General features: G+C 38.1%; 2 protein-coding genes across 16 annotated transcripts; one reads left to right on the top strand and one right to left on the bottom strand.

Moving 5' to 3' along the window:
* On the top strand, positions 5,989-9,769 carry LOC107630782 (short-chain dehydrogenase TIC 32, chloroplastic). Of its 11 annotated transcripts, XR_001618395.2 has the most exons (9): positions 5,989-6,305; positions 6,656-6,887; positions 7,021-7,100; positions 7,239-7,392; positions 7,569-7,647; positions 7,738-7,822; positions 9,189-9,235; positions 9,312-9,638; positions 9,703-9,769. XR_001618395.2 is itself a non-coding variant. In XM_016334020.2 (8 exons), exons 1-8 carry the CDS (start codon positions 6,200-6,202, stop codon positions 9,474-9,476), a joined length of 936 nt encoding a protein of 311 aa, XP_016189506.1. In that variant the 5' UTR covers positions 5,989-6,199; the 3' UTR covers positions 9,477-9,703. The 11 variants fall into 11 exon arrangements, 9 of the variants coding, with proteins under 9 accessions (XP_016189506.1, XP_016189505.1, XP_016189504.1 ...); XR_002359608.1 differs by lacking the exon at positions 9,189-9,235; XM_016334020.2 differs by having other exon boundaries at positions 7,578-7,647; positions 7,741-7,822; positions 9,312-9,703.
* On the bottom strand, positions 9,757-16,964 carry LOC107630781 (mitogen-activated protein kinase kinase kinase YODA). Of its 5 annotated transcripts, none has more exons than XM_021119161.1 (14): positions 16,734-16,964; positions 16,208-16,295; positions 15,954-16,083; positions 14,135-14,863; positions 13,330-14,040; positions 13,016-13,118; positions 12,824-12,886; positions 12,355-12,515; positions 12,153-12,228; positions 11,983-12,042; positions 11,791-11,898; positions 11,460-11,669; positions 11,091-11,185; positions 9,757-10,734 (listed from the first exon to the last, which is right to left on the bottom strand). In XM_021119161.1, the coding sequence occupies exons 4-14, from the start codon at positions 14,698-14,700 to the stop codon at positions 10,221-10,223; spliced, it is 2,667 nt and encodes an 888-aa protein (XP_020974820.1). In that variant the 5' UTR covers positions 14,701-14,863; positions 15,954-16,083; positions 16,208-16,295; positions 16,734-16,964; the 3' UTR covers positions 9,757-10,220. The 5 variants fall into 5 exon arrangements, with proteins under 5 accessions (XP_020974820.1, XP_020974817.1, XP_016189500.1 ...); XM_021119158.1 differs by having other exon boundaries at positions 11,460-11,696; positions 16,734-16,963; XM_016334014.2 differs by having other exon boundaries at positions 11,460-11,696; positions 13,016-13,103; positions 16,734-16,963.

Raw genomic sequence — 17,683 nt, 5'->3', positions numbered from 1 at the left:
AGTGTGCTTAAGAACTCTGGACACCTCTAATTGGGGACTTTAGCAAAGCTGAGTCACAATCTAAAAGGTTCACCCAATTATGTGTCTGTGGCATTTATGTATCCGGTGGTAATACTGGAAAACAAAGTGCTTAGGGCCACGGCCAAGACTCATAAAATAGCTGTGTTCAAGAATCATCACACTGAAATAGGGGAATCAATAACACTATCTGAATTCTAAGTTCCTATAAATGCCAATCACTCTGAGCTTCAATGGATAAAGTGAGATGCCAAAACTGTTCAAAAGCAAAAAGCTACTAGTCCCGCTCATCTAATTAGAATCTGAGCTTCACTCAAAAACTCTGAGATATTATTGCTTCATCTATTTCCATTAGTTTTTAGGAAAAATTCATATTTCTGGACTTTACTATGAGTTGTGTGTTTTTCTGTAATTTCAGGTATACCAGCAGAGAAGGTGGGGACGAAGAAGAATTTGAGAGATGAGAGGTGGTCATTGTTGTGGTGAGGCACCGTGTCTAAAACGAATTCAAAGGAATTTGAATGAAATTGAGAAATTGAGTTGAAACATAAAGATATCTGATGAAGAAGAGAGTAGGGGAACAAGTAGAGGGTTATTGCAAGAAGGAAGAAGGCAACAAGCTGTCAAAATTAGGGTTTAGTTCTCAAATTTTATATGGAGATAATTTTAAAATATTAAAAAATTTCCATTTTTTATTGTTCAAAAGACTTGAGCCGATTTTAAACCAACCCAATACTTAAATGTAAATCCATATGGTCTATTGTTGATTAAAAGAAGCAAATCCATGTTAAGTGGACTAAATCCCCATAGTGGTCCCCCAGATTCAGCCCGTGCACCGATTTAGCCCCTGAGATTCTAATTGCACTATTTATGTCCTCCAGATTGCGATCCAGGCAACATAATGGTCCTTCCGTAAAATTCCAGCGTGACTCAGCGACGGCCTTGCTTATGTGGCACAACCACTGCCACGTTGGACATCATAGTGTACATCTGACATGGATTGTATTGTAAAATTCTCCAATGTAGTCCCTGTCTTCATTTTTAAACCTTAAAACTTCGTTAGCCTCCCTTCAATCTGGTTCTCTCCATCAATGTCTCCTTCTGCAAGTATTGTGTACACCAATAGCTGTCCCCATGAGAGGAACTGGGAGCCATGTTGCAGGAAGCTCCAACCGGTCATCGTCGACGAAGAACTAGAGAAGAAGCACAACGCAAAGCAGGTAGGGGCGGGTTCCGGTCTGGTGTGGCTGTGGTTGTCACCCAGTGCTAAGGTGGTCAGGGACGGAGACGCATCCTAACAAGCCCTTCTTTGGTTGCCCCAACTATAATGTGAGTAAAGGTAACTAATTTGTAGTTGATTATTTTTTTTTTTGGTTGTTTGCAGACAAGTGGAAAAACATGGTTTGGGTTATTCGTCTGGGCAAATTATGTGCAAGAGGAGCTACCTGAAAGAGCTGTTTCAGAAGATGATGATGGTGACAGGAAGATGAACTTTGCTTGGCGGATGGGGAAGATGGAGGCAGACATTAGGAATCTGAAATTCATTACTCAAGTTCTTGGGTTTGGGTTCTTAGTAGTTGTTGTTTTTGTAGGAATGGTGCTATTAAAGGGTTGAGAACATGTCAATGTAATGTAGTTCCCAAAGTAATGAATGAAAGTGTTTTTGGGTAACATCACAAGGTTTCTGTAACTGATCTTAGTTTACTATAATATAATATCCTGTTAGATGAATAAAAAGTACATGTAAATAAGTAATAGAAAGGTTGATTCAAACCATGGATAGTATTAATTGATCTATACCAAAATATGGCAAACCATTCATAGTTTTAACACATTACAGCCATAAGTAATTGAGTCTACTAATATGACATATTTGATTAATAATCAACAAAATGAACCATTGTTTAGAGTGATCATAGTCACAGTTTCTTTTAACAAAAAACAAACACTTGAAGAGTGTAATGTCCTAATATTAAGTTTCACTTCTTCCGGGGTGCTTAAATCTAGGGGTCGGCACAAACTTCAGAAAATTTGTGAATCTTGAGGCAGTGACTGAACTCGCACCCTTCATTGGGTCCAGTGTTGTAGAGGGGGTTGTTGGTGGTGACCTTCTTCTAGCAGGTAGTTTGGCAGGTCTTGTGGCTTGTTCCCCTTTTACTTCAGTGAACTACACAAAACACAAACCAAAAATGAAAACCTGAGTTTGTCACCCACTAAACCTTTTTCAGAGTTATTAGTCTATTAATTAAGAAGGTGTATTATAGAATTACTGTTGTACCTTTTGAGAATCTTCTGGTTCAGAACAAATTGGCTGTGACAAATCAATCTCTGAAGCTTGACCAATAGGAGCAGAATTGATTGCCGACAGGATGTTGTTTGTAATATTAGCAGTAGCCGTAGCTATACTAGTAGCAGTTGCAGTTGCAGTTGCAGTTGCAGTGGCAGTTACAGTGTCAGTTGCAGTGGCATGGGTAGTTGCAGTTGCTTGGGCAGTAGCATTTTTAGGGTCTTTAGCAGCCTTTGCAGCTACCGCAGCATCAGCTGCAGCTTGAGCAGCGTCACCCTTGCTTCCTTGATCTTTGAATTGAAAACCTCACAAGCGTTGTTGCAAATCGAGTCCAATTTGGAGTTGTGTCTGAACTGTGACCTCGTCTATGCCTCCCTGGGCCACTTGTCAAGATACTTCCATGCGTCCTCGTTCAGCTTCGTTATCCTATTCATGTATTCTTGAATGGCAAGAATTGAGAAAAGTGAAAAAAGTCCATGTAAACTAACTCGACAACCAAACTATTGTCCTTACATACCTTAAACTCTTGAAATGTAGTTGCTCTAGCACACTCCCATAATAGTCCCCTCAGCTCCAGGTCCTTCCACTGCTTGTTGAAATTTCGCCACAAATGCCAGACACAGAAACGGTGGCCCACATCAGGCATCACCGCTTTCATGGCAGGCAATAATCCCTGAAGGCAGCAAAGATTATGTTACCATAATAGTCCTTAAGAGTGATAATCGATCACCATAATAGTCCCTAAGTTTGATCATCGTTCACCATAATAATCCCTATCATTGATAATCGTGAATCACTATAGTCCCTGAATTGCACCATTCAGTATCTATCTAAGTTATAACAAACAGCATACCACAGAAATATAGTAATTAATCAAACAATAATAACAGAGGTATCAAGTTAACACAGTTTTATACATAGTAACTAATCAAACAATAATAGTAACACAGTTTTACTGCACTTTATGTACTAAACCAAGTTAACATAGTTTTATACAATACAATTTAGGTGAGATTATAAAGGTTATGCTAGGAGATTACCTTTTGCATGTCAGAGATAAAGTTCCACCCATGAGTCTTGTAGTCTCCAAGGTCTTCATGTAGCAAATCTAGAAACCACTTCCAATTCTCAAAGTTCTCCACTTCCACAACTGCCCATGCAATAACGTATATGTGATGATTAGCATCTTGTCCAACAGCCGAAAGAATTTGCCCCCCGAATACAGTTTTCAAAAAAGCCCCATCAAGTCCAATTAATGGACGACAGCCAGCTCTGAAACCTGACTTGCACCCAGTCAAGCAGACATACATTCTCTCAAATATGACCTCTCCACTAGGCTGTGGCTTTGTGCAAATCTGAACTGTGGATCCCGGGTTGGTCTTCAACAGGGTTTCACCATAGTCCCTAAGCATGGCATATTGCTCCTTCGCATCCCCATAAACTATATTCCTAGCATCACACAGTGCCCGTGATATAGAATTCCTATTGAGCGACAAGTCGTATTTCGTCTTGAAATAAGTTGTAGTCTCACAGTTCCTGAAATTGGGATATTTCCTTAGTTTTTTCACCAACTTACCTGCAACCCAATTTCTATTTGTTGCCCTGTTCCTAGCCTCTCTTGGACAGGTGTGATCATTGAAGAATGTCTTCACTTGCCAGCAACTGTCTTCGTAGTCCCTTGATGCGTACACAACCCACTTGCAATCTTTCACCTTACATACTGCCCTTACCCTTTTACCGTCGTTCTTCCTGAACCTCATCCGTCTCCCTTCTTGTATAGTAAACTCCCTCACTACCTCCTTGAACTCCCATTTAGTATTGAACTTCATGCCAACTTATAAATGCAATTCTCCGAACCTAGCACCCTGCCTAAACACTGGAAATACCTCATCCGAAATTTCTTCTCCAACCAGCTCATCCTCTGAATTAGGTGGTGTTTTCATCTCCAAAGAGTGCCACGAATTGGCACTATCCGATTCTGACCCGGATCAAAAGCGTCATGGTTATCCGCCTTTCTCCCTCCCCCCACAAATCCGATGTCCACATCTTCATCAGAAACGTCTTGCACAAATCTATCATCATCAACACAGACCTTGGCCTTCCCTTTTTCCTTTTCACTCTCTGCTTGGACCTTTTTCCTTGCATTGGGTTTATTTACTTTCTTCTTGTGTGAAGGAATAGTATATCCAATGCCCGATTCACCCGAACTATCATCCGGCTCTTGTGGCTTATATGCCTTGTCCTCAGCACTCTCGTAGCTGTCATAAGAGTCTGAGTCAGATGATAAAATAACATGGTCACCTCCATTTCTCTTTGCTTTTGAAAAACCTTTCCCTGAAGACTTCAGACAGTATCTCCTAGTCCTGGTGACATTGTTCTGTGTGGGTATGGGTTTGGGTTTGGGAACTGTCTTAGGCTTAGGCTTTGACTTAGGCTTAGGCTGGGACTCCATTTTGGAATTCACATTGGTCTTCTTCGGTAATGCCTCTTTAGCTTGGGGCTTGTATGTTACCATGCTTAAACTCATCGGAGGGTCCTTCTCGGTGGTAGGTTTGACAGCGGGGTTTTTCACCGTCCTGGAATTCGACTTAACTTGCTCTCCAAGCTCCCTCACCTGGTCATCAACATGCATGATAACATCCTGTCTTTGTACTATTTCAGGTTCTGAAATACCATGTTCAATGTAGACATCCACTATCTCATTGTTATTTCCACCATGACAACACATCTCTCTCAACTCGTTATCAGAGTCTAAACGCCTCAAACCCACTTCCAGGCTCATCCCTGGGACCTGCCACCAAACCTTCTTCATCGTCTCATAACCTAGTTCTTTGAAGAAATTTCTCAGGTAGAATACATCCAACCTGTCTACATCTAGATCACCCAAACAATGCTTATTGTCAGGATAGTAAGTCCATCTCCCATCCTTACCCCTCTCAAAATTTCCCTCATGATGAAACATTATGTCTAACAGTTCGGCGTCCATCTGCAACATAACAGAGGAAAAAATAAATTTAACACGCATACAACACAAAAACAACAAATAACACCCACATTATACACCATCAGAGATTGCCCCTTGTTCTATTGAAAAGAAACAGAGCATCCATTACTGGTTCGAACATATGAAAGACTAAAACCCTAACAACATATGGATTTCAACACAGACTAGACGGATCATGTTTAGGTAACCTTAACAATTGCCCGTCCAAGGAATGAAAAATGATCCAAAAATTTAAAAAAATAATAAAATAAAATTTGTACCTTGGAGCTAGATTAAACGGTTCCTCAGTCGTTGCTTCAATGGCTTCCCACGAACCTTCCCCCAAGTTCAGTGCAACAATGTTAAGAAATCAGCGAGTAGGCAGCAGTGCCCTTACTTGTTGCCACTGTCTCTGGTTATGAAGGAGGAGACCAAGCGTTGAGAGAGATGAGAAAATATGGAGAAGACATAACGAATGCCAAACCCTTTACCCAAGCAATTATTACACTCATTGTGATCAAAACGGCGACGTTTGGGTTTTCAAACGTTTGCCCCATGAAACGACGTCGTTTCGAATGTCCAACGTGGCAGTGGCAGTGGCTGTGCCACATAAGTAAGGCCGTCGTTGAGTCACACCGAAATTTTGTCGAAGGACCATTATGTTGCCTAGATCGTAATCTGAAGGATATAAATAGTGCAATTGGAATCTCAAAAGCTATATCGGTGCACTGGCTAACCACTAGGGGATTTAGTCATGTTAAGTGTTATCCGAAAGAAATAAACTCCATGTTATATTCCCACTTTAATGGAAAGTTTCAAACTACGATGACACTTGTTTTTGACTGAGTGAGTGAGTGAGAAAGTGAAAGTGTGTGTAATCGATCACAAAGAAAGAGCGAACGGAAAGGAATATGTGGTTTCTTGGTTGGAAAGGAGAATCTGGCTTCTCAGCCTCCTCCACGGCGGAGCAAGTCACTCAAGGCATTGATGGACACGGCCTCACCGCCATCGTCACCGGTTCCTTCCTCCTCCTTCCTTTTTAGTTTTTACTTTCCTTTTATTAGGTTGTTTTACTCATCGCAATATCATCGTCGATCAGTTTCGATCACACCTCTGCTGATCTCATATATAAATCCAATAATCACACTATATTGTAGATCTGATTTATTTTTAAATTTTCTATGATGTCTTTTCAACTACGAAGCTGATTACGGCCACTTATTGGAGTATAGTGTTATTTTTCCGATTGGTGATCAATTTTCCTGAAATAGTCATATGATCCCTGCAAATTGTTATTTAATTTTAATTTAAATTTGCATCGGTGTTGAGTAATCAATAATTTAATTACTTATTATGTTTGATATTAGGGGCTACAAGTGGCCTTGGTTTGGAGACGACGCGAGTTCTTGCACTGCGCGGTGTCCATGTTGTTATGGCTGTAAGGAATGTTGAATCTGGCACCAAGGTCAAAGAAACAATATTGAAGGAAATTCCCTCAGCTAAAATTGATGTCATGGAATTAGATCTTTGCTCTATGGCATCTGTTAGGAAGTTTGCATCAGATTATATTTCTTCTGAACGTCCACTCAATATCCTAATGTATGTCTTGTTTGACATAGATGAACTCTTCCAGTACAACTTTCTATACAAGTCTTTCTGTTTTGTCTTCAGCATCTGCACCTGCTCTGATTGCATGTTTTAAAATAAAATGAAGTTCTTCTTTCGATTGAAGTAACAATGCAGGGGTGATGGCAACTCCATTCCAGCTTTCTCAAGACAACATTGAGATGCAGTTTGCAACGAATCATTTGGGTATGTTCTATTGCCTGTTTTCCTCACATATTGAGTTTCCTCATGTTATCTTGTTGGGTTGATAGAACCGAAAATTGTCATTCACTCCTGCTAAAATATGAAAGGAATTAAAGAGATTCTAATTATACTATTTTGTAGGTCATTTTCTCTTGACAAACCTTTTACTACAAACTATGAAAAAAACTGTACGTGAATGCAAACGGGAGGGAAGGATAGTCATTCTATCTTCGGAAGCACACAGACTTCCATATCAAGAAGGAATTCGTTTTGATAAGATCAATGATGAATCAGTGTAATTTTGGAATGAGAGATCCTTGGTTTCTCCTTTTTCTTTATTTGCTAATTGCTACTGAGATTGTACCGCAAATATGCTTGATGACATTTTTCTTTTCATTTACATTGTTTTTGGTTCCCAAATTTGTACAATTCACCCTGTTTTATGCCTTCTTTTTTTTTTTTGGGGGGCAGGTACAACAGTTATTATGCTTATGGACAATCAAAGCTTGCTAATATTTTGCATGCCAAAGAACTTACGAGGCGCTTTAAGGTATTTTTTTACATCCGTTTGTCTTTTGACCGTTTGGTGTGAACTTGGTTGATTTTAATGTAGAACAATGCATACTCCTTTTTCTGACAGGAAGAAGGAGTTGAAATAACCGCTAACGCACTTCATCCAGGATCAATTATTACAAATATTCTGCGTTACCATGGTTACATTAATGGTTAGTGGCTATACTATTCGAGTAAGGCTTGATTTGGTATTGTTGTGCAATTATAGATGAGACAGACAAAATTCAATTGGAAAAACAACCATTTGTACCCATAAACTTTACGAACGCTGACAAAAGTATCCATTAAAGAAGAAAACTAATGTTGTATCCATCAAAGATGGATTCCATACGACAAAAGTGTCCAAATCCTAAATTTATGTTGACTTTTTAATAAAATTCCAAAATTACCCCCACCATTATCTTGAACCCCTCCTCTCTTCTTTCCCAAATCTCAAACACCTCCATTGTCTAAAAACCCTAATCTCAATACCTAAAAACCCCAAATTACCATTTTCCTAATCCTAATCTCAATACCCTTTCAGCAATTTTACCACCTCCTCTACCAACATCATCATCACCGCCACCATCACCAACCGTCAGCCTCATCTTCTTCCTTCTCCACTGTCACAGCCATAAACAACAACTTTACTCTAACTTTTAATTTTACTTGTCATCATCACTTCTCTAATCTCAAATCCTATCAACACTCTATTACCGCTATTACCATCACCACCCTTCCTCCATCACTTTCAATACAATGTCAGAAGGAGAAGAAACTTTAGATGCTAAAAATTGAAACTTTGGCAAGATCGCTTTGGTGGGGTCGCATGTGAGTAACACAGGAATCTTACACATGATGGTGGTGATTTGGGAGAGTGAGAAAGTTCAACTTCGTTAATTATATAATAAATTTATAATTTGTACTGTTGTAAATATAGGACCTTTTTCCATGGAGTCCATGAGCTTGAAGTGGACCTAGGAGGAGTTGAATCACACCACAGGACCTTGCGCCCTGGATCTCGGTTCAGTCTCACTTCCGGAGCTTCTCCATCTAGCGTTGCGTGGGAACGGATGGATTGTCTGGTTGTCTTGTTGTCGTCTTTGTCATCGTCAGAGTGGAAAGATGGGACAGTGGTGGTTAGTAGAGTAGTAGAGAATAGAAGGTGGTTAAGGTAATGGCAATGGAGGTGTTTGAGATTTGGGAAAGAAGAGAGGAGGGGTTGAAGATAAAGGATGGGGTAATTCTGAAATTTTATTAAAAAGTCAACATAAATTTAGGATTTAGGTACTTTTGTCGTACGGAATCCATCTTTGATAGATACAACGTTAGTTTCATTTTTTAATGGGTATTTTTGTCAGCGTTCGTAAAGTTCATGGGTACAAATGGTTGTTTTTCCAATTCAATTCAATATGCTTGGTCACGATATGCATTCAAAAGGAAGCAAAACAGAATTATGCCAGGTCCTAGTTGTCAATTCATATACATAAATTGTTTTCTTGAATTTATATTCATGTATCCACCACTTTTCTTTTGCAGCTGTTGCTAATATGGTGGGTAAATACTTACTTAAAAATGTGCAACAGGTATTTCGTACATCTGTTGCTGATATGCTTATATGCTATGGCAGATATATTGAGTTGTTCTGACGTGTTTTTACAGGGAGCTGCCACTCAATGTTATGTAGCATTGCATCCACAAGTTAAGGGAATATCTGGTGAGTACTTTATGGACAGCAATAAGGCAACGCCAACCCATCTGGCTAACGATTCAGAGCTGGCTAAAAAACTATGGGAGTTCAGCGTAAGCCTAACTAATCAAAAGTAGCTCACAGGTTTGTCTGACTACTAAGTAAGGGCAAAACATAGTTGTATTGAAAAACTGTTTAGCAGAATAGAAACTTGCTGTTACTCACAAGCCGTATAAGCTGTATATATGTAAATTTAAGACGCGATGCATAACCACTCAAGTAGTGCTACAATTTGGCATATTGTTTTCTTTATTTCTATCACGGTGCTATCGAATTCCATGAAGGCATTTGCGCTTGTGGGCAATACATTACATGAAGCCTTTGCATTTTCAATTTGCAAAAGAGTAATGACTTTCCTTCCAGCAAAAAATCCAGAAAGAGGTAGATTTATTTTTGAAATATATAAAGTTTATTCAATACAACGCCTCTTGTAGCACACAATCCCACAGAACATTATTCAAAATGGAGGAAATTCTAGCTAAACTCAAAATTGTGTTGAGTTTCTACTTTCTAGTTATATATATTCTATACAGTAAATATGTTTCTACAAATCTGCTTTTGGTCCCTCCATTTCCAGCTGAGATGATAAATATAAAATACCTTGGGTGAGGACAGCAAATTTTGCATCTACAAGGGGTTTTGGTCCCACTCTGTAAAACTACTGTCTCAAACATGAGTCAATTGGGGAACGCTTACATCCCCGCGCAAAACACTCACGTTTGACTATAGATAATAGTTAAACTATATTCCTCCAGCATGTTTATGGTATATGTTTATGCTAATGCACCCTATGATGTATATACCGTCAATTAGAACGTTTATTATTCACATGCACGGTGTCCCCTCAGGTCACTGACGTGCAGGTGACATGCCATTTGTGTTGTCGGGCCTTGCCTGGGAGTACTGGCTCGGCAATCTAAGTAAGTACTCATCCTAACACAATCCCTCGTGGGCGTTTGAGGCACATTATAAAATTCTCTTCGGACAACCCTCTTATAATTGGTTGCAAGAACATCATCATCAGATGAAATTATTACATCCTGAGAAGGTCTGGTTACTCGAAGGGCATCATGTGTAGGATCCTGATAATGAAACCCACCTTGAGACCTTGGCATCAGACATGCAGTTTCATGTGAGAACATCGGCTGCTTGTTTCTATGAAACGAGATTGTACGACCACTATCATTGAATGGTGTGGATAGGCCAGATGTGGTACGAGGACTAACTACTGGAACTGTAGACACTCTTCCAGCCACATCAAATGTTCCCAAAGGCAAAGTTCGCTGTCCAAGGGGAGAAACGGGGCATGACATGTTCCTTGGTGTATGCACATCGCTAGAAACAAGTTAGATAGACAGTTAATACCTTCATTGCAGAAGTATCAAAAGTATCTAGAACTGAATAAAAACTAGCATTGCAGAAGTTTGACCGAATTTTCTTTCACACAGCCACAACATTCTTATCAATTAATCCAGCTTAATTATGAACAACTAAAAGTATCTAACCAGCTTATAGAATACACAACGTACTAGTGAATGCTACAAAAATTAATATGAACAAGTATATTCTTGTTTTATTGGTGTATTTATTTATCCATATATGTCATATAAACACGAGTGGGCATTTTATTTTTTATTTATTTATTTATTTTTTTTTTTTTTGGTGGAGGAGAGGGGGGTTGGGGGACCAACCTTGATGCAGAGCCGATTCTCAACCTTCTTGGCCGACTGGTACCAGCAGCCATTTCTGACTCTAAGCACAAATTATGTTTTGCAGGTCCAATGGCCTGAAAGAACATTCAAGATAAATAGTTCACTCAAAAATATGCGAAACACAAAAAAATGAAATGAAAATAAAAAACATACATCCATTTCTTCACTGTTGATGGAATACTATTATATTTTAATATTTTGTTATATTTTAGCCTACTTTTGGAGCCCTTCTTTTGTTACTATTTTTCTTTCAACAAAATTATGCAAAACTTCAGAAACACAAAGCTATTATGCAAAGCATGATAGTATGTAATCAGCCACTGAATATACACTTTCAATTGCTTTTACCAGAGATTTCAGTTCATCTACAATAGCTGGTGATGCTTCTGAAGGATGTACAGTCAGAATGGTTCTTTCTAGTGTAGCCTTTTTGACAAATGGATGCTCTAGAAGTTGCACAGCCGATGGGCGGTCCTGGGGATTTCTTTGCAGACAAAGCCTCACAAAGTCTTTTCCATCTTCTGATAGATGTTCTGGTGCTTCAGGCAGTTTCTTCATCTGTAAAATCTTAAATATAGCAGCCACCTTCAAGTGTGTAGGGTACAAAGGAAAAAAAATTATGAAACGAAGTTAAATTATATAATCCAATAAATAGATCCATATATCAAACTCTGCTTACCCCCTCAAACTGGCTCCAAGGTGGTTTTGTCGTAGCCATCTCCAGAACAGTGCAGCCAAGACTCCATATATCAACAGCAAGATTACAATCATTTGAATTATGTACAACCTAAGTAATTGAGGCATTGTCAAACAGAACCATGTGAAAAACAAGTGTCAAACGGTACTTATGGAGGAGGGAAATCATGCTGACCTCAGGTGCCATCCAGTGAGGACTTCCTTTGAATGAAAATGGACAAGACTCCCCAGTTATCTGTAAATTTCAGAAAGGAAATATTCAACTCCATTTGAATTATCTAACCAAGGCTGTTCCTTCGTTAACATGAACATCATACATAAGAAAACATATATAAATTCTCTTACATGCTTTGCCATCCCAAAATCTGCCAATTTTATCTGTCCATTAGGGTCCACTAGTATATTGGCTCCCTTAATGTCCCTGAAGAGAATATAGTAATTAGACCAAGAAATTTTTGTTTCACAAGCGAAAATGTAATTAGAGATGTTATTTGTTGAAACACAGATGTAATTATAAGAATTTCATATGATGATCTACCAAACTCACCGGTGGACAGTGTTCTTAGCATGCAAATACGCAAGTCCTAATAGAATTTGCCGAGTATAATTACGAATGGCATTTTCACCTAACTGGCCATACTCTCGAAGCAGTTTGTAAATAGACCCGGCGGAGACATACTCCAAGTATATGTAAAGTTTGTCCTCTACCTGTTAGGCATAAAAAATCACAGTACAGTTAACACAATTCTAAGTATTGATAGCCAACAGCATGAAAGAATATTATGCAACCAAATTCCATGTTACTAAAATAAGATTGAGAAAACAAATTTAAGAACCCATAAGATATATTGAACTTGCAATTGTAAAGAGATCTAATAAAATGTTGCTCAAAGCATAGAAGCAATTGATGTGGCTGATTTGTTTAGAGAAATCTGTTCTAATGCCTTGATTGTAACTGAAAATTCAAACTGAAATCAGTTACTGAATGAATTAAGTAACTAATTCAGTAAACATACCGTTTCAGAACCATAATATCGGACTATATTTGGATGCTGCAACTGACTTAGAAGCATAATTTCCTGAAAATGTATCAGGTACATGAGAATACTTGTTGTCCTGAAAATGTATAGTCCTTTGTTCCTTTTCATTCAAAAGGAAAAGTAAATGTTTTATTTTTTGTAAACTTTTCATGTGGTGAGCAAGCTTACTTGTTGAAGTTGCTGTGCGCATTCCCTTGATTTATCATCATCTGCAAAAAGCGTTACCTCCTTCATCGCACACATCTCACCACTTTCACTACAGATCAGAGAACTTGATATAAATCAGATCAAGCTTTAAAAGTTCAAAAGATAAAATGCAAGAAAAATCATGATTGTGTCAAACTAACAGACAAAGATGAGTTAAAATGCTGATATATGTATATCAAATGCAATCTGAATGTTTGAGTATTCCAAAATCGAGATAAGAATGTCCAAATGTGTGCATGGCATGGGCACACGCAAAACACCCACATGATACGGACCTGTCAAAACCAAGATAAACATGTCCAAATGTCCCCCTTCCGAGCAACTTCCCCTTTTTCCAGCGTGAAACTTGGCTTGTTTGGATCTCTGCTCTGGCAGGACTGCGAGGAGCTGATGGAGTTGTAGATGAAGAATAGTTTGGAGAAAGACAATAACTGGTGACTGTTATTGGAGGAAGCGGTAAAGGATGAGTTTTTTGAGTAACATCATCAGGATGTCTTGTAGTTATTTCCAAAGGGAAGGTGCCAGCTCGTGGATGAAGAGGTGTGACAGCACCACCCTGTATTCTGGAACGGGGACCATGGCTTGTCATTCTCGGACTAGGTATAGGAGAACACTCAGGGCTGTACCTGTTAAGAGGCAAAATTACCTGTCCTGGCAGATCCCCAACATCTGAGTTTTGGCCTGAACCAGGACTAGAGTAGTTCCCTGATGCTGCATATGGACAAGGCTTTCCTGTCCATAGTGCAGAGTTAAATAGCTGGTCAGGGCCAAGTGCTCTCACTGGACTTTTAGAAGGACTTGATGTTGACCTTTCTTGAGCACTGAATAGACCACAGGTACGGCCTATTTTTAGATTGGGCAAATGCAAACGACTCCGTTTTGGTGAAGTAGATGGATTCTTAACGCCGCACATTTGAGGAGCTGGGCTTGAGGATGCTCCTAAGTCATTCTGGAAAGTAACAGGTGATCTGTTCCTGTGCACCAACCTTTAGGAGCATATGAATTATTAGTAAAGGAAAAGAATATAAGGTAAATGCATAGTATGTTTAAAGCAATGTATTCAGATGGAAGCAAACCGACCTGAAAGACCTGTTAATGGTGGCCCTGTTTCCAATTTCATAGTCGGTTGCCAGATGACTAATGAGATGTGAATCAGATGAGTCACCACTATAACCAGAGCTATCACTTGAAACAGATGCGGTATCTATATATCCCTCAGCATCAGTAGGATATCCCCTGTTGGAAACAACACCAGATGCCGGTAGGGGACAATACAGAGATTGCTTAGAACCACTAGCTCTTTCCATTCTTGATGGTAAACAAATTCCAGAATTTGCGTCACTGACAGCAGGAAGGTGCGACCCTGACAGTGGGAGCTGCTGAAATAGAGGCCTTTCTAATTCTGAAAAACTTCGACAGCGGGACACATATGTGGAGGAGGGTGATGATATTCTTGAAGCTACAACAGATTGGGATTGCTTCTCTGACCTGGTGCCAATAACATGTCTTCTAGATCCTTTGGATTTGTCATTGCGCATCTTTTCAGAAGCATTCTTAAATTTTTGCTGTATTGCATCAATAATACTTTCCCTTTTTGACTTCTTTCTCTCCTTCACCTCTTTAGACTTCACCCACCATATCGGCATGTTTAGGCAAAAGCTTGTCAAACACAGGGAAAATAAGAGAAAACTGAAGGAAATCTTGGCAAACTATGTGTGCGAAGTCTTATGTGGCATTGAAATGTATCTCTTCTAATGAAGAGTGCTGCGTTGTTCTTATAAATTATAGCTCATGTAGAACCACAAGAACCTATATAGCAAACTTCAAATGTTAGTTAGGTCTTTCCAAAATTTTAAACATTTAATAAACCTTTTTTTATTCAGTGACAGAAATGAGCAGAATCCAAGAAAAGAGAACTGCTATGCAGGAACTAAATGGGGCACAAATAAGTGAATAACCACAAACAATAATGAATGAGTGGGGCTATAAATGATTTCCCTCCCTTTAGATGTGATATTAAACTGTCAATCACAATCGAACACGTATTACACAAATAAATGAATAACAGCAAAAAATAACAAATCAATGATGCTATAACTGTAATTGTCTCCCAGTATATACGAGACAATGCAAGACGTCATGAACAAGTTTCTCCACAGGTTCCCTGATTCCCGGATAAATTTCCGTTAACCATTTGACATAGTGTAAGAGTTCATTTAATAACTTGTGTAACTGAGGTCAGAACAAATCAATCATTTGAACTCTTTTCATTGGTTGAAAGTTCATATTTACAATCTACTGCATGCATGAAGTAATTAAAGTATATCAATTTGAAATTCAATTTCTTGATAATTATGAGATCAAACAAATCATCCACCCAAAGTTTCAGAACCGAAAAAATGAAAAGGGAAACAAAAATGATAAGGAGAGATGATCCATTCAGAATATTTATACAATACATGACAGAGTTGAAATATTAATATCACATGCTAGTGACTAAACACAGGTGCTGAAGTAGCGAAAAAGATCATTCAAAAGGGTAGCTTTATTAATATCACCAAGCAAATGATGGACCCTAACACAAGACAATGACATTACAAATGCTTTCAGATCCTAACAAGAAATCCACGGAGCCAGGGAAAATTATCTGCTTGAAAGGTATGCTGATAATATCAGGGCTCCAGCAAAGTTTTTAAATTAATAAATAAATAAATAATGAAAAAAGTCACCAATGAAATTTAATTGATTTTGTCACAAACAGTTGAATCTAGAGTATCACTTAAAAGCCTCGAAACCATGGTTCTATATCAACGAAGATGACATCCATTTCATACTTAAGACCTCAAAAGGGGGGATCACTGACAAAGAAGTCGTGAACAAAATTCAAACGGAGGCTTACTATGCAGGATTCAAAATTTGACAAAATGGACTTAAGGCAGGATTTGCACTCCAACAAAGAAAGAATCACTCCAAGGATTCGATGATTCTGAAGGTACATTGCATGACTTAGCATTTATTAGAGAAATTTCCTGCAAATGGCAGATTGAAGCAAAACCAAAACTCAATAAAAGCATATATTCAAATTTTTGCAGCCTCTCCTACCAGAATAATTATAACATGAAGAATGATCTCTTTTCTTGATAACGAACTTACCAGTAAGGGAGAAAAAATTATCAAAGTTCCTTGCCTCCGTTTTATCTCTCTAAGCGGTTTTTTTTTTTTTCACGGAAGATTAGAAAACCTAGACGATTCAGCAAACAATCATCAGACGAGAACACAAGTCAGCAAATGAAGCATAATCAGCAGCTACGTTCAAATCCGATCAACTTGCTGAAACAACTCTATTGAACTTAGACGATATAAAAAAAATCAACGACGAAAAGAAAAATTCGAGTTATAACCACAAACAAGCAAAGCTACCAGCGATGATGATAATAATAATAATAATAATAATAATAATAATAATAATAATAATAAACACCGTTGGAGCCAACGGAAAATGCAGAAGAAAAAGAAAACGTAACGGAACAAATTCGAATTCAATAGATAAACATGCAGGAAGTATTGCTTCCGAACGACAGGTTTCGAAATGAACCGACAGGTGTTACATCAATTCAGCAGAAAAAATAAAAAAATCAAAGCAGCAGATGACAGTGTAACCCTATCTTTGATCACTTACTCAATGCTGTGTTTCTTAGCATCCAAAACGTCGACGTTTTGACGGATAGACGAAGCTCAGGGTGTTATCTAAAGACACCGCTAAGAGAAGAAGCTAAGAAAGCACAGAGAGTGTGACAAGAACGAAGAGAAAGGAGGACGAGGAAGAACAAGAATATGAAAGGGGAGAGAGTAGAGAGTAGAGAGTAGAAGAGAGAACTAGCACTAGAAACAGTCAGCGTGTGAGAAAATTGATTATTTCATTTCACCTTTTATAATTAAAAATGTGCATCAGTGTCCGGGCTATTCTCCGCGCGTAGGAACCTTTGGTGTTGGGGATCGAATGGTTCTGATTAAATTTGAGTTCACGGAGATGCTACGTGGCGGCATATTATAATGGCTCCCTCACTTGAGATTGGTTAGGAGTATGGGATTTTGGTGCACCTTCGTGTACTGGAAATACCTTCATAAAATGGTTTTTAACGGCAACTTAACTTACTCAAGAATCTGTGTTTTATTATTTTCCATTTTCTTTATTTTTTGGATTTGATTCCTTTCTATTTTCATGGTGATTATTTTGGCAACCGTAGATTTCCTCTCTCCCAGCCCTTTGCGGCGAAAGATTTTTGGGGTGGGCCTGGCGGTGGGGCTCACTGCAATATAAATTGTCGTCTTACCAACAAATATCAAAAAAGCGTTTTTTTCTTTCGTGACTAAAAAAAAGCGTTTATTTTGTGAGACTGAAATTAGAATTAAAAAATTAAAATTTAATATTATATTTAATAATTAAAGATTTAATTAAAATTTTAGTTTTAAAATATAAAATTAATTATTAAATTATTTTTATATATTTAATTTATTTTAATACATATTTTATAATAAAAATTTATATATAATTATTTTTATATAAAATTAATAATTAAAAATTATTAAATAATTATTTAATTAAATTTGTAAAATATTTAACAAATT

The sequence above is a fragment of the Arachis ipaensis genome, chromosome B03, assembly GCF_000816755.2.
Source record: "Arachis ipaensis cultivar K30076 chromosome B03, Araip1.1, whole genome shotgun sequence".
Lineage (NCBI taxonomy): Eukaryota > Viridiplantae > Streptophyta > Magnoliopsida > Fabales > Fabaceae > Arachis > Arachis ipaensis.
This window is presented reverse-complemented; position numbering and strand designations above follow the sequence as displayed.

What these genes read in the sequence shown, in the direction of transcription:
- LOC107630782 (XM_016334017.2), top strand. Translation starts at nt 6,200, where the DNA reads ATGTGGTTTCTTGGTTGGAAAGGAGAATCTGGCTTCTCAGCCTCCTCC. An exon ending in CCTCACCGCCATCGTCACCG is followed by an intron (nt 6,306 to 6,655) that starts GTTCCTTCCTCC and finishes GTTTGATATTAG; the next exon opens with GGGCTACAAGTGGCCTTGGT. An exon ending in TTACCATGGTTACATTAATG is followed by an intron (nt 7,823 to 9,188) that starts GTTAGTGGCTAT and finishes TTTCTTTTGCAG; the next exon opens with CTGTTGCTAATATGGTGGGT.
- LOC107630781 (XM_021119158.1), bottom strand. Translation starts at nt 14,700, where the DNA reads ATGCCGATATGGTGGGTGAAGTCTAAAGAGGTGAAGGAGAGAAAGAAG. An exon ending in GATATTATGGTTCTGAAACG is followed by an intron (nt 12,516 to 12,823) that starts GTATGTTTACTG and finishes TATGCCTAACAG; the next exon opens with GTAGAGGACAAACTTTACAT. An exon ending in CTTGGAGCCAGTTTGAGGGG is followed by an intron (nt 11,697 to 11,790) that starts GTAAGCAGAGTT and finishes ACACACTTGAAG; the next exon opens with GTGGCTGCTATATTTAAGAT.